The 15,408-nt window shown below is 36.6% G+C and overlaps 1 protein-coding gene across 1 annotated transcript in view; it reads right to left on the bottom strand.

Moving 5' to 3' along the window:
• LOC136038254 (DENN domain-containing protein Crag-like) overlaps positions 1–15,408 on the bottom strand; it is a 150,499-nt gene that overhangs the window by 21,716 nt on the left and 113,375 nt on the right. The window contains exons 23-24 of the mRNA XM_065721371.1: positions 7,582–7,774; positions 3,484–3,632 (exon numbers count right to left, since the gene is read on the bottom strand). Of these exons, the coding sequence (XP_065577443.1) occupies positions 3,484–3,632; positions 7,582–7,774 (342 nt within the window). The remainder of the gene's footprint in view (positions 1–3,483; positions 3,633–7,581; positions 7,775–15,408) is intronic.

The following is a 15,408-nucleotide window of genomic DNA, read 5'->3' as shown; positions in this document are numbered from 1 at the left end:
ATTTTTGTTGACTTTCCGTAGTGCTTGGTTTTTTAATTCTTTCAATTTTGGCTTTAATTTCTTTTTTCTATTGGCTTTCCGTGTTGTTTCGTTTTGTCAGTTTGGTTTTATCCGAGTCGTCTCGTCCACATTTTGGCATTTTCTTGTAATTTCTGTGACAACACAAAAGAAGGAAGGCGGTAGTCGTCCCAAAATTTTTGCTTTGTTCGTCCACATTTTTGGAATTTTCTTATAATTTCTGTGACAATTGAAGAAGGACGACGGTAGTCGTCCCAAAATTTTTGCTTGTGAATTTTCTTACAATTTCTGTAAAAACGCCGAAGAAGGAAGGCGTTAGTCATTCCAAAATTTTTGCCTTGTTCTTCCAGATTTTTGACATTTTCTTGTAATTTCCGTGACAACACAAAAGAAGGAAGGCTGTAGTCGTCCCAAAATTTTTGCTTTGTTCGTCCACATTTTTGGAATTTTCTTATAATTTCTGTGACAATTGAAGAGGGCAGGCGGTAGTCGTCCCAAAATTTTTGCTTCGTTCGTCAACATTTTTAGCATTTTCTTATAATTTCTATGACAACCCCGAAGAAGGACGACGGTAGTCGTCCCAAAATTTTTGCTTGTGAATTTTCTTACAATTTCTGTAAAAACGCCGAAGAAGGAAGGCGTTAGTCATTCCAAAATTTTTGCCTTGTTCTTCCAGATTTTTGACATTTTCTTATAATTTCTGTGACAACACAGAAGAAGGAAGGCGGCAGTTGTCCCAAAATTTTTGCTTTGTTCATCCATATTTTGGCATTTTCTTATAATTTCCGTGACAACGCCGAAGAAGGAAGGCGGTAGCCGTCCCAAAATTTTTGCTTTGGTCATCCAGCATTTTTGTCGGCTTTATAAAAACCCAATCTTTGATCTTCATTTCTTCAGTTGCGATTTTGTAAAAAAAAAAAAAAAATTTGTAAAAAGATTTTTGTAAAAGAGTTCGATAGTATATTTTTATCAGTGTGCAATTGGAAAGTTTTATTTATTTTAAATACAATTTCATCGGCCAGGGAAGTAATTCTTAAATTCTGATCCGGAAAAAGATTAGTCGAATGTTGGTGGCCCCAGAGATTGATGCCTTACTCAAAAATACTCATAAACTACTTTATGTATACAATGAAAAAAAAAATAAGTGTATAAAACTTGAAACTAAGCTGAAATCTCACGAATGACGGTTGAGCAAAATCGATATCGAACAAACACTATTGATATCGAGTTGTTGCGGGAAATTCGGCTGATATGTCTATTTGAAATCTTCCTTCGAAGCATTCCAAGAAGATTTTCTTGTCGAAAACAAATAGCTATTTAGACAAATACATAAATCAAGAGTTCCAGTAATGCATAAAATTACTGTGTATTATGTGTATTCGATAGTGTGTTTTTATCAGTGTACATTCGGAAAGTTTCATTTACTTTAAATACAATTCCGTCAGTCAGGGGAAGTAATTCTTCAATTCTGACCCGGAAAAGAAATTAGCCCAATGTTGGTGGCCCCCAAAATCGGTGCCTAAGATTACTCAAAATTAGAAAAACTAGTAATTGCTTTATGTATACAACTAAAAAACCAAGTCTAAAACCGTGGTAAGTATCAAGCTGAAGCCTCACGAATGACGGCCGAGCAAAATCAATATCGAGTAAACACTATCGACTGACGTCGTTGCGGGAAATTTGGCTGACAGGTCGAATTATGAACTTCCTTCGAAGCATTCCTAGAAGATCTTCGGTATTTAGATAAATACGATAAATTCGATTTAGCTATTTAGATAAATACATAAATCAAGAGTTCCGGTAATGCATAAAATTACTGCATAATTATAAAACTTGTATTTCTTTTCAACAGTTTCACCAACTAGAGAAACAAACTTTTCAACTCTGATCCGAAAAGGAATCTAATACTAAGAGACCCAAGAATCGGTGTTCAAAATTAGTCAGACCTAGGAAAATACACGACTCATTTAGTAAACAAACGAAAAGAAACGAGCCAAATATGCGCCAATAAATCCGAATATCCTAGATTTCGGCTCCTTTGGCTGCGTTTTTTGTTCTACCAAACCAGATTTGACAACTTGAAATTGTAGTGGATTAGGTCTATTCTTTAAGTTTTGATAGAACCGACAGGTTCTATAGTTCAAAACAAGAGAGTACTTAAGAAACTACTTAATTACTTTATTACTTATGGAATATTTAAGAAATAAGTTAAAAAAATCAGAATATACTGAATTAATCTACAAGATTTGTGGAAGTTTTTTTTTCTACCAGAACCAGGTTCGACACCCTAAAATTGAAGTAGATTAGGTCTTACTCTTTAAGTTTTGATAGTACCGACATGTTCTATAGTTCAAAACAAGAGAGTACTTAAGAAACTAAGAAACTTAAGAAACTTAAGAGCCCGGGCAAGTACTTAAGAAATAAGTTAGAAAAAATCAGAATAAATTGAATTAATCTATAAAATTTTGGAAAACACAATCAAATTGTAAAAAAAAAAAATACTGTTGAGAATGCATCCGATTCACCAAGGATCCAGGGAATAAAATGAGTCGTATTTTACAATAGGGAACTTTTGAATTTTTAATGAATTTAACTAAGTCAGACTCGGTAATGCAATACAAAATATTAGACGAAATTTTAATTAAATTAACAGAATCGAAAAGGCTGAAATCAAGGCATTTAAGATTTGTTTATTTTTCTATTTTTGGATTTTTTCCTTTTTTTCATCCAGAGTACTGTCTTGGCGTTTCGACAAACGGAAATGATTTCGATATCATTCTATAGCTTAGGTTTAGCCATACCCATCTATTTTTTGGTGATTTTTGGCTTTTTTTAGCCGGCGTACCGTCTTCATTTTTCAACGAAAAATAAAAATTATATCTTTTGACAGCTTATATTTAGTTTTATCCATCTGTTTATCCATATACCATCTTAATGTTTCAACGAAAGAAGATAATTTCGTTATTATTCCAAAGCTTAGATTTGGCTATATCTATCTGTTTTGTCTGTTTATTTTTGCTTCTTTTTTTTGTTTTGCTGGATTTTAATTTTTTTTAAGCCAGTGTTCATTTTTTCAACGAAAAAAAAACAAACAATTTTTTATACTGTTTGTTAGCGTAGAGTTAAAACTACCCATCTCTCTTTTTTTATTTATTTTCTTTCTCGTTTTTGGCAATACTTTTTTTTCAGCCAACTGGATAGTAGCGACATAATTAAAATTTTCAATCCTTTTTCTTGGTCTTCATGCTTCAACGAAAGAAACAAATTTTATATCATTCGATAGCTTAGATTTAGCTTTATCCTTTTATCATTGAACTATATATAAACTATATATATATAAAGTTCTGCAAAAGAGAAAAAACAAATTTATAAGAAAGGAGACAGAGAAAATCCTGATAATAAAATGGATGTCTTCTATGATATCCGATTCCAGCCAAATTAATTTGAGCTTAGAAAACAACTTACCTGATTGGTTGGAATTTCGCCTCCTTCTATCCTTCTTATCAATTAAACTAGTTGAGCTACCTCCAGTGGACCGACCTCTTCTTAGATGTCGCCAGTCCTGAATTTGTATGGACAGAGACGCTACAATATTCGTGTAACAGTAAGGACACCTGGAAAGAAGATTTTCTAGAAGTAAATGCTTCAAAAAGCAATAAATATAGGCCTCAACCGTTTTGATACAAACAAAATAAATACAATTTAATACATAAAGACAACAGGAATCCTATCACTCGGGAAGTAAAAAGCTGTCTAGGATCCCATTATATAAATAGAACTAAATCAATATCAAATCCAACAATGATTTTAATTTTTCTTCCAAAAGTAAAACAAATAACAAAAAAGAAAGAAATAATTGTCTCTCTTCTTTTTCCTTTCCTACGTCCTACACCCCAAAAATAAACTCCAATTTAACAACTTACAAAAAGGCTCGAAACACCGGGAATCCGCCCCTCTAACCAAACAAACATTCGAACTACCTCCACTCAAAAAATAACAAAACTTCACTCTGAAAATTCAACCTCACATCAGAAGCACCCGTAGCCTTGTCTCTCACCCAACGTAATTGTCTAAACATAATTTCAATAATCGTAGCAACAGAAACCACGGGCTACAGCTAGACTACAGTGACTATTGGTAACAGTGACTACCATATTGGTTACTAGTAGTGACCATTGGTAGCAGGAAATTAGAGGGGATCAAAAAACGTTCGGTAAAGATGGAAAGTCTGAAAAATAAAAAGTACTAAGAATATAATAAATAAATACAATAATAATAATAATACTAAATAAATAAAATAAAAAACACTAGAGACCCCCCGCGTACAGGCCTGCTTAAGGAGAATTCCCGATACGAAATTCTACCAGGAGCTCTGTTTTCAGCGATTTTTAAAGGTAATATTACTCTTTTCATATTTATATATACAACGTTTCATAATTTTCACTTTCCATTGTCTACATATCCGCTTTGTATAATTCAACTTTTTAGGATGTTATTTTTAGTATATAAATCTTCTTTTGTGCTAGTAAGCAGGCAATATACCAAGGTCTACGAACCTGTAATCTTCACAATTTGTCCATTTTAAAGAGAGGATAGAGACTCAGTTTTGATAGATTTTTTTCAAGTGAAATATAATTTAGTTAGGCAGATAGTAGGGGCATTGCCGAAAGCTGCTTCCTAGCATTAAAGAGAACTAATATGCTCAAACAAAATATTATAAAAAGTTGAATTATAGAAATTAGGTCTAGAAAACAATTCCAAAACGCGTAAGGATGAAAAACGATAAAGATGATAAGGATGGCTTCCAAGAATTCGTCTGAATTTTTCACAATATTACTCTGTATTTTTATGAATTTCTGATGATCTGAATTTTTCTGATAAGGATGATTGCTAGAAATTCGTCTGATTTTTTTTTTTTTTTTTTTTTTTTTTTTTTTTTTTTTTTTTTTTTTTTTTGGTTTTTTCTTAAATTTTATAGCAAAGCTATGATACCAAGCTGCATAAAATATATTAATGCCTTATTTATATTAAAATTATAGGAAAATTAACAAACGTAAATGTTAATGATTTAAATTTATTAGTGACAAACACTTTTATTCTTGTATGATCAGTTGGCAGCTGTCGATTGCTTGTTGTTTTTCCAGATTTTTTTTTTTTTTTACTTTATGTGAAGAACATGCTGCATTCAGCGTCTAAACAATCCATGTAGGCTTCAATCAGTAGGCTTCAGGGCCTAAGTCATTCCAACAATCAAATTTTTTTTAGGATATTAGTGGTTTTCATTCTTTATAAAATTGATTTTCTTTTGTAGCGTCAGCCCCAAAAGTATTTTTGCTTGAATTTATAGGCTGAGATTACTAACATAATACCCCACTATTAGTAAAAACCCAAACTGTTAAGTGTACGAGGCGGTAAAAAAGAAATTTGGGGTTGCCAACTTCAAATTTGGGGTCTCCCTGTGGAAAGGATCAAAACTAGGTATCCACGAAGTGACAAACTTATAGCCAAGTATTGCAAAGCAAAAAAAAAGCAAACTTTCGCATGCAAACCGATTAGGGTTCGCGTAGCGCAGGTGCCGATCTCCTGATTCTCAGCCCTCGGCCGGGGTGCAATGCGTGGTTGGGGGCAAGCCATCCGACGCTTTCCCGTGCTTTTCCCTAGATTTCTCTAGGTACCCATTTGAAGCTGGGTGGACTTTTGGCTTGTCTTACGGGGAAACGCCACTAACCCTCGTCCTAAACCAAACGGTCGGCACCACCGAGATTCGAACCAGCGACCCTTCGCTCGTGAGTTCGGCGCGTTAACCACTCGGCCACGGACGGACGAGCCAAGTATTGGATGATTTTTATAAATTAATCCAAAAACAGTTGGCGTCTGGACAACTCCGACGAATTTGCTCTACTCATTGTAGTGATAGCAAGAACAAAAACAGTTATAACAGTTTGTTTAACTGTGTTATAATGCTTTGTTTAACAATCCCTATAGATCGTCTAGCAAACCACAGAAACAGATGGGAAGATGGTTTAAATATCCCTCAGTACTGCAATCTTTAATACCTACTATTTATAACTGATAGGTGTCGATAAAATGCAGCCAACCAATGGCAAACCTAGAAGCCGCAACATGTTATAGAACAGGTAGTATCAGTTTCTCCAGGGAGTGGAGATCAGATAAGTGAGTTGGTGTCCGAAGGCTAACAAGAGAGCAGGGTTGCCAACTTGCATACTTTTCGTGTGAAATGCATTCTTTTTTACCTCAGAGGGAAGAGGAAGAATGAAAATCACTCTTTTTGGGTGTTAGTTTTCATTCATGAAATTAGGAGTTCTAGTATCCTTTTTAAGTAACCAAAATGATTGGAGGGCATCTAGCCACTCTCCAATGCCCCTTTTACCCTAACGTCATCCGATTAAATGAGATAGTCATTTTGTTCAACATAGTTGAAAGGTCCAATAACTATGGCTCTGGGGATGGAATGACCCCACACAGCCCCCGGGGAAAGGACTGTAAGCTATGAAATTTGCCCATTGTTGACATATAGTATGTGTTATTCGGAAGCATACAAATATTTTTGTGTGTGTGGAGGGGGATTTTCAAAGGGAAGAATTTCCCATGGGGAGTGAAGTTTCTAGGAGTGTTCCAGGGAAATTTTACACGGGAGAAATTTGTCAGATCTCCTATAAGAAATTATTTTTGTTTGACTTACTTTCTCTTTAGCGACTCAATTTTACATTTTTCAGATTTTCCGGGGGAAATTTTCTGTCCGGTTGGAACTACCTAGGGGATTTTTACGTTGGGGGGGGGGGGGGCGAGTGACATTCCGTGGCAGAAATTCTCCATGGGGAATTTTTCTGACGGAAGAAATTTTACATTTGAGGGGGAGAGGGATTTCCTGGAAAAAGCTTGATGGATAATATAGAATTTCCTGAAAGATTTGAAAAACGATCAGAAAATTAATAAAAAAAATTAAAAAAATTCAAATAAAAGTAGGCTAAGGAGAATTTTCCAGCCGGAATTCTCCGTGGGAAATCTTCCGAGGGGGAATTTTTTGCGAGAATGGAATTGTCCAGTGGATTTTACGCGGGAGAAACTTCCCAAGGAGGAATTATCGGCATTATTTGAAAAACGACCAGAAATTAAATACATAAACAAAATTTTTCAACTGAAAGTAAGGAACAATATTAAAACTTGGAACGAACAGAAGTTATTACGTATATGAGGCCCCCTCCTCAACACCTCGCTCTTTACGAAGAAGTTTGACTTTTTGTTCCATATGTTTAGGAATGACTCTTGAAAGCAAAGGGCCGATCAATTAGAATAATAAGCTTTTTTAAAAATTCTAAAAAAAACTTTAGCGTAATCAGCGGGGTATTGAGGAGGGGGTTACCTTCCTAACATACGTAATAATTTCTGTTCGTTTCAAGTTTTAAGGTTGCTCCTTAATTTAAGTTGAAAAAATTGTTGTTTCTTTATTTAATATCAGGAAAGGGTGACGTCCGAGATGTGATTATTTACCAAAAAGGCTAGCACAAAAAAAAACACGAAATAAAGCTAAATGTGACATACCTAGTATTTAAATTAGACTCATCTGCAGACCAGCCGGCTATAATGTCTTCATCATAGACAGCATTGCCACAATTGTGACACTTTGAAGCAGACGTAATATGAATTTCAACGTCGGCAGGATCAACACTGGTTTGAGTTTCATTGCGCCCAAGCGCTGTATCAAGTAGACTAGACAGTGATGTAGATAACCCACCTGAGAATTAAATTTGCTTCACAAAGTGAGTAACGGAGGTACGGCATAGTATTACAAATACAACAAAATATAATTTTCGGACGGGTATACATATATATACATACATATTCACACACACACACACATATATATATATATATATATATATATATATATATATATATATATATATATATATATATATATATATATATATATATATATATATATATATATATATATATATATATATATATATATATATATATATATATATATATATATATATATATATATATATATATATATGAATTATTAAAGTAAATAATGTTATAATTTATGTTAATAATTTATTAATTATTTACATAAAAATGAATTATTAAAGGCCAGACCAGAAATATTTACTCGTTTTAGGACTTAACTATTGATCTATATTAATACCTGTTACCTCTATGTTTCATATGATTATTTATTTCAATTTCTGTTCGTTTTGGGTTCCAGTTACTCTTTGACAGTAATTTCGGGTCGTTGTAAAGTTGGAATTATTATAGGACTTCATTTCTGCTCATCTTAAGGTGTAATATGGCTGTTCTCTTTATCTTTTAAACTTGTGTTTCAGAATTTTTTTTTCAAGCAGTTCGTGGTAACAGCTGCAAGGAGCGACTCGGCCCAATAGTAACCGAAACTCTAAAAAAGGAATATTGAAAACAATAGATGCTTTAAAAGAATTGAGTTTTTATGCTGATTCCAAATTTACTAGAAGCATCAAGTTTAATACTACCCATGTTTGCCTTTTTGTCAAAAAAGGAAGTTAACATTCCCGAGAAGTCATGGAATCTTATTAAAAATCACATCCGCCTGTATAGGTTTCAAGCTCCCATCAGCAAAAATATGGAATTTTGTGTTTTTTTTTGCCAGAAGAAAGATCACGGATGCGTGTTTATTTTTGTTCCTTCATTATCGCTAGTTTTTTTTTTTTGTTATTTCCAGGGGTGACCGTGCCGAACCAATGGTCCTAGAACATTGGGAGAGGGCTCATTTAAGAACAAATTACAAGTTCTAGTGTCCTTTTTAAGTGACCAAGATCGGAAGGCAACTAGCTCCCTTCCCACACCCATTTTCTCCCAAAGTTGGCCGATCAAAATTTTGAGATTTTGTTCATTATCGTTGAAAGGTCCAATAACTATGCCTTTAGGGTGACACGATCCCCCCCCCCATAGCCCCCCTGAGAAAGAGCTGCAAGTTATAAATTTTACCATTAAGTACATACAGTATTTGCTATTGGGAAGTACACATACATTTTTTTAGTGGGGGGTGGGATTTATATGGGGAGAATTTTCTATTGGGAGGGAAGTTTCTGGGTATAAGCTTTCAAGATGAAATTTTATACGGGGGAATTTACCCGAATTCCTGTACGAAATTGGTTTAATTTGTCTTACTTTTTCTTTGGCAACCCAATTTTACATGTTGAGATTTCCTAAGGGAACTGTCTGGGGGGAATTTTTCAGTGGGGTCAGAATTCTCTGGGTGATTTTTTGCGGAAGGGGATTTTCCGCGGGAGAAGTTATCCGTGGGGATTTATCACTAGGAATAACTCTCGGTGGGGAAATTTCCCGCAGAAGAAAATTTCCGTTGGAGGTGAGAGGGCAGGAAAAATTTTCCACCTAGGATGTATTTCCGGCAGGAATTGAAAAATAATCAGAAATTAGATAAAAAATAAGTGTTTTTTTTTAATTAAAGTATACAAAGGAGAACTTTCCGGCAGAATTGTGAGCAAGAAATTTTCCCTGAGGAATTTGCAGCGAGGATGGAATTGTACGGGGATAATTTCCCAGGGGTGATCATTTTAAGCGGGAAAACCTTCCATGAAGGAGTTTTTCTTCGGAGGATTTCCATGGAAGAAGAGGCTGGTTTTTCCTACTAGAAAAGTATAATATTCATCTAAATATTACAGGACTCTACCAGTGAAGACAGTTTTATACGAGAAGGGATGGGGAGGTCAAAGTTTAAAATAAAAACAAAATTCTAGAATACGTCCATTTTACGACCAATCAAGTACTTAAATATTCAGCAAAAAATCCACCATGGCTTAATCAAATGCGATTTGACTTCGGCTTATTCCTCAAGAACAATTCTTTCCATTTGATACTCGCGTGATTAATCAAACTTTTGTAAGAATTTAATTAAATAATAAGACAGAAATAAAGGGTTAAACTAATTAATACTTTTTACCATCATTGGGCGAAAAAAGTGAGCCATTTTGACAATTTTTAAAGCTAAGTGATTGGTAGAAGGAAGTTATTTTTTAGATATCAACCCCCCCCCCCCTCCCCCCTCTAAGTCAAAGTCCGAGGTCCACTTGGCCCCCTCCCTGAAAGTTTCAACTTAATCCCCCAAGGCATTACTAAGATACTGCCGATACACTAATTTGATAACTTGACAACATATAGTGTTTGATTTACCTCGCTACTTAACCGTGAATAGATGCCAAGACCCATAGGGGCTTTTGTTACGAGAACGTTTAGGTGAGTCGGAGGAAAAACAGTATTAGCCCCTGAGTCAACACCTTTGTGATCAAAGGCTCTATTTCTTGGCGATTTCCGAGAGTGAAAAACGAATATTAACACGAGTTTTGGTAAAAAGAAAACCTTCTAAATATCTTATGATACGAGAAAATAAATATAACCAATTGATAGAACTTCTTTAGCATCACATAAATTCTTATTTTTTACGAAAAATGTCACATAAAACCTGAAACTACCGCTGGCAAGCTGCCAGGAGGAGACTAAAGGATTAAAGAGTACTTCCTACCTCATCCTTTGAGCCGCGTGACAATCCAAATTTGAGGTAAGATATCTTTTTATAAAGCACCCTTGGTGAATCAATAATGATAATTTACGAAGTAGAGTGGAGATGAGTCTTTACTTTTCGTACAAAGGATACGAGATTCAATTGAAAGTCATTAAAACCTCAGACTTGACGGGATGGTAACGAAGCATGCATCTAAAAGTTATTTTCCTCTTTCGTTAAAATTCAGTTCTTAAGAAGAGGACCTTCAGGTAATCCTCCACGAGCGTTCAGATAATCCTCTACTCAAGTAATCCGATACTTATAATTTCATCCATTACATACATACTTATGAGGTGGCTCCATCACAGCTCAACCACATTCTGAATCTCAAAATAGGTATTCCAAAACTGAAAAGCTCAAGCAAGACAATTCAAAAACTTAGCCCAACACAACACAAGATAACAGCCCAGCACTTGAACATAGTAGGCACCTCAACATAGAAGAAGCTACTAAATACGGAGTAATAAATACAACCCAACAACCGCAATTGGAACTCGGCACCGGCACATCCCTTCCTTGATCTACCGGGGCGGCGACTGGCGTGTACTTTAGCTTCGAAAATAACTTTGGCAGTCTCGACTTCTCCGTCTGATGAACGCGGCCCAGAGCTGTTGTAGGCACACTCTCTGGAGTATTGTTGTTTTTTGTTTCAGCTGTTCCCGAAGTTCTTGGTTAGAGACTTTGTCAAAGTATGTTATACCAGCTATACGGCGAATGCATTTTGTTTCGAATGCTAACAGTTTCAGCAAGCATATCAAGGTCGTCAGCATAAGCTAGGGTGCCTACGGAGACTCCGCTAATGTTCAAGCCTACTTTATTTTCTAGTAGGGATAGGATAGTGTGATAGAACAGTTTGAATAGTTGAGGAGTACGTATGGAACTTTGATGCACACCCGAAGTCGTTTCAAACCCTTCTGTCTGCCCTTCTAGGGTCTGGAGGTAGCTGCAGTAGCTATCATACATATACTGGATAGTGTTTGGGCGCACCTTAGTGTGCCAAAATGAGCCATAGGCAGTTTCGCGATACAAGATCAAACGCCTGCTTGAAATCAATAAATAGTTGGATTTCTTTACCAAACTTAAGACAGTTTTCCCCAAAAGAGCCGTCCTAGCCCAGTGGATTGGTGCTTTACATTTAGGATCCTTTGTCCGAGAGTGCGAGGGTTCGAATCCTAGTGTACTCAATTATTTGGTTTAGGACGGGGGTCAGTGGCGTGATTCTGTAAGCTCAGCTAGAGTCGATCCAGCTCTAAATGGGTACCTGGAGAAATCTGAGGAAGGTAAACAGGAAGGGTGTGCAAAAGCACAGGAGAGCTGGCCTTCATTCCCCCCATTCTACTTCTTGGCTGAAGGGCCTTGAGACGGAGATTAGCACCGCCGGTTCAGACCTTAAGGGTGTATTGCCGCATCCTTTACCTTTTATTTTATTTTTTTCTACTTATCTCCAAGTTGTCTCAATACAAAAATCTGATCTGAAGTAGATCGCCCATGGCAAAAACCAGCCTGATAATCACTGATGATGTAGTCAGTAATGGCTCTGATTTGATTTAGGAGAATCCTTGTTAGAATTCTAGCTGGGTGGCTGGTGAGGCTAATGACTATTCCCAGTTGTTTCTTGGACCTTTCTTATGGAGCGGCACGATTGCCGCTTTGGCCCATGTTTTTAGAAAATGACCTGTTGTCCAAACACCAACAGCCACTTTAAAAAGTATATTCTCCAGCGCTGTAGAAACAACCATAAGTAGTTCGGCAGGTATCTATCAGGGCTTTGGGCTTTGTTATTCTTAAGCCTGCAAACGGCATCTTTCACCTCACTCAATAATGGTGTGAGTGATTAGGATCACAATCCAGTTTGGGAAATCCTGATAGTACAGTACGGTTGCACGTAGGAAGCAGATTCAATTTATCTTCTAAACAATTTTTCAATCTTTCTTTAGTGGCTTCAATATCGCCCCGTGGCCTATCATCCTTGTCCAAAATACTAACGTTAGCGGCTGACGCTTTTGTGGCGAGTTCCTTGACTGTTTTTTACGCTCTGTGACTATTTCCAGATTTTTAATCATTTTCGCAAGACTCGCATTTCTCTCATATAGAATTTCCGAGGACTGCTCCCGAGGACTGCTCCTACCTTTTTTTTGCACTTTTCATTTAATCCTGTTGTACACGTCCTTACTTTCGCGGTCCTGCTTGTTGCAAGCCCGCCGTTTTTTTGCTCACAGAGAAAATTTCATCTGTGATCCAAGGTGTTACAGTTTTAGATTTATGACCAAGAATCTCCTCGGCTGATTCCAGGAGTGCGGTGTTGATTTTTCTTGACTTCTTCATCCAAGGCGTCAGAGGTTACAGGGGATCCAGATGACTCAGGTCCAGGACTAAGACTTTTCTCAAGTGTCTATATGAAAGCTACACGTGTGGATGGTCCTTTAAGTTTTTCAATTCTGAAACTTGGAATCTTCTTTTTCCCTGCAGAAAGAGTCTTGGGTCAAAGTTTGGTTAGTGTGCTCATTACCAGTACATAATCTGAGTCAAAATCTACTCCAGGCAGACTATGGGACTTTTTACAGGTGATTTCCAGCGTTTGGAGATGAGGAAGTAATCGATCATATTTGCTGTTTTTCCTTCTGGGGATATCCAAGTTGCTTTCTTTCTATTTCTATATCCTGAACATTGGAGTTCGTAACAAAGAATTCATTATCCTTGCAGAGCTCAAGTAGTCACTCACCCCGCGTATTCCATTTTCCAAGCCCAAACATGCCTAAGACATCGTGGTTTAACTGTGTTGTTTCCCCAACAATAGAACTAAAGTCACCCATTACTACTAGAAGACCTTGCAACGGGACTTCGTCAGCTAGAGCCTGAAGTTGTTGATAAAAATCTCAACTTCTTCATCTGGTTTTGAGGAGTCCGGGGCGTACACTTGGATGACGGAAATGTTATGTGCTTTCGCTCGTAGCCGAATGATCATGAGACGCTCTGAGACTGGTTTTGCGGCTATGAGTGCGGATTTGGCTTTACGTGACAAAAGAAACCCGACGTTCTTTCATCGCATCTGCCGGAGTATGATAGTGTGCTACCGCTGAATCGATGTTCTCCTGAGCCGGGTAGGTGGGTTTCTGATAACCCTATGAGGTCCCATCTGTATATTTCAAGTTCTTTGAACATTAGTTCTAATTTCCCAGGTTTTGCCAAAGTCCTCACGTTTGAAGTACCAGGATAAAATGGGGTCTTCTGAGCGAGGATAGAGTTTTTCTCTTCTGCAGCACAGTTATCCTCTATAGGATTTGTCAGAAATTGCCGAAATGCAGCATCTTCTTTCATCGTTTGATTATGTCGAGACACATCCACGTGCCAGTAGGCCCAGCACATAATATTGAAAGAGCCCAGGTTCTTTCTTAACTGTGTTTCAGCCCCGCAGTTAGGGGACCCAGATATATTTAAGGACCCCCAGGAACTGGTCCCCCCCTTGGTCCACACCTTCTTATTAGTTATTCGAATGGATTCCCATATCTGGGGGACTTTCCCATATCCACTGCCTTGGGACGCGCAAGTATTGTCAATTTGCCCAAAACCTGTCCCGGCCGAATATTGTTGTTTCCACCTACAATATATTCTAGCCGAAAATTGGTATGGCGACGAAAAATCGGCTCTGCCCAACGTTGCTACTGTCACCATAAACCTGCTCTGGCAGGATACTACTATTCCCACCAAATAATGCTATTGCGACCGAAAATCTACTGTGTCTGAGTACTACTGTTGCGACCAAAATCTGTTCTGGCCAAATATTGCTGTTGCCACCGAACAAATTTTCTGTCCAATACTGCTGATACAATCGAAAAAATATTGCTGATTCTGTCAAAAAAAATTTCAGGCCGAATATTACTGTGCCTTTGTCGCCACAAAAAATGTATCGTTGCCGAATATTGCTATCGCGATCAAAAATCGGTTCTGCCCGATTACGCCTCTTACAACCAATATTGGATTTGTAAAAATATGACCCAGAATTGGAAATACTCTCTAATTTTTAAGTAGAAACAAAACTTGAAGGTTTTGAAATTGAAAAAAAAGTAACGAGAAGAAATTTAATATGATTCAGAGAACTTTAGAAGATAAATAGAAGTTTAATTTCTTTTTTATATTCATATTTGTTATAGTTTTATACGGATATACTTATATCTCTTTATCACATTTCTTTATTCATTCATTATTACTGATTTAGATGTATACCTTAAGATAAATACGTTTAGATTTACGAATAAAAAAAGAAGGTGAACTGAAGCAAGGAACTGATGTTGTTAGATGACAATAAAGCAGCTTGCAAATGATTAAGACTCTCCAGTTTTGTTTTTCTCGAGTTTTTTTCAATAATACCAAAAAAAAATTACTGGTCAAACATCTCTTCTCCTGTTTTGAAAAGCACCAATATAAACAATTATTAAAATCTTGCCAAAAATAAACCTATCGCAGTTCAATCAAAACCAAATTAGGGACTTTACGGACTTTTTTGGCGGTAAAAGAGACCTGTAGGGATCTACCTGACACCGAAAAAGAAACGAAAGACAACCTAGGACGGTCAACAAAGATCACCAGTAGCGTCATCAACTTCTAGAAAGACACGAGTAATATCAAGATGATCGGACGACTAGGCTTTCCATATGGCTCCTCTTGGGTTTATTATTTCAAGATATTTGATTTATAGTATGAAGATATGACACCCCTTTACCTTAGATCTCCGTATATATACCCCCTTGTCAGGATGCACTGTTGAAATTGTAACAATATTTTATCTGCGGCCCTTTTTCCCATAA

The sequence above is a fragment of the Artemia franciscana genome, chromosome 17, assembly GCF_032884065.1.
Source record: "Artemia franciscana chromosome 17, ASM3288406v1, whole genome shotgun sequence".
Lineage (NCBI taxonomy): Eukaryota > Metazoa > Arthropoda > Branchiopoda > Anostraca > Artemiidae > Artemia > Artemia franciscana.
The sequence above is the reverse complement of the archived record's forward strand: the minus strand, read 5'-3'. Positions and strand labels throughout refer to the sequence as shown.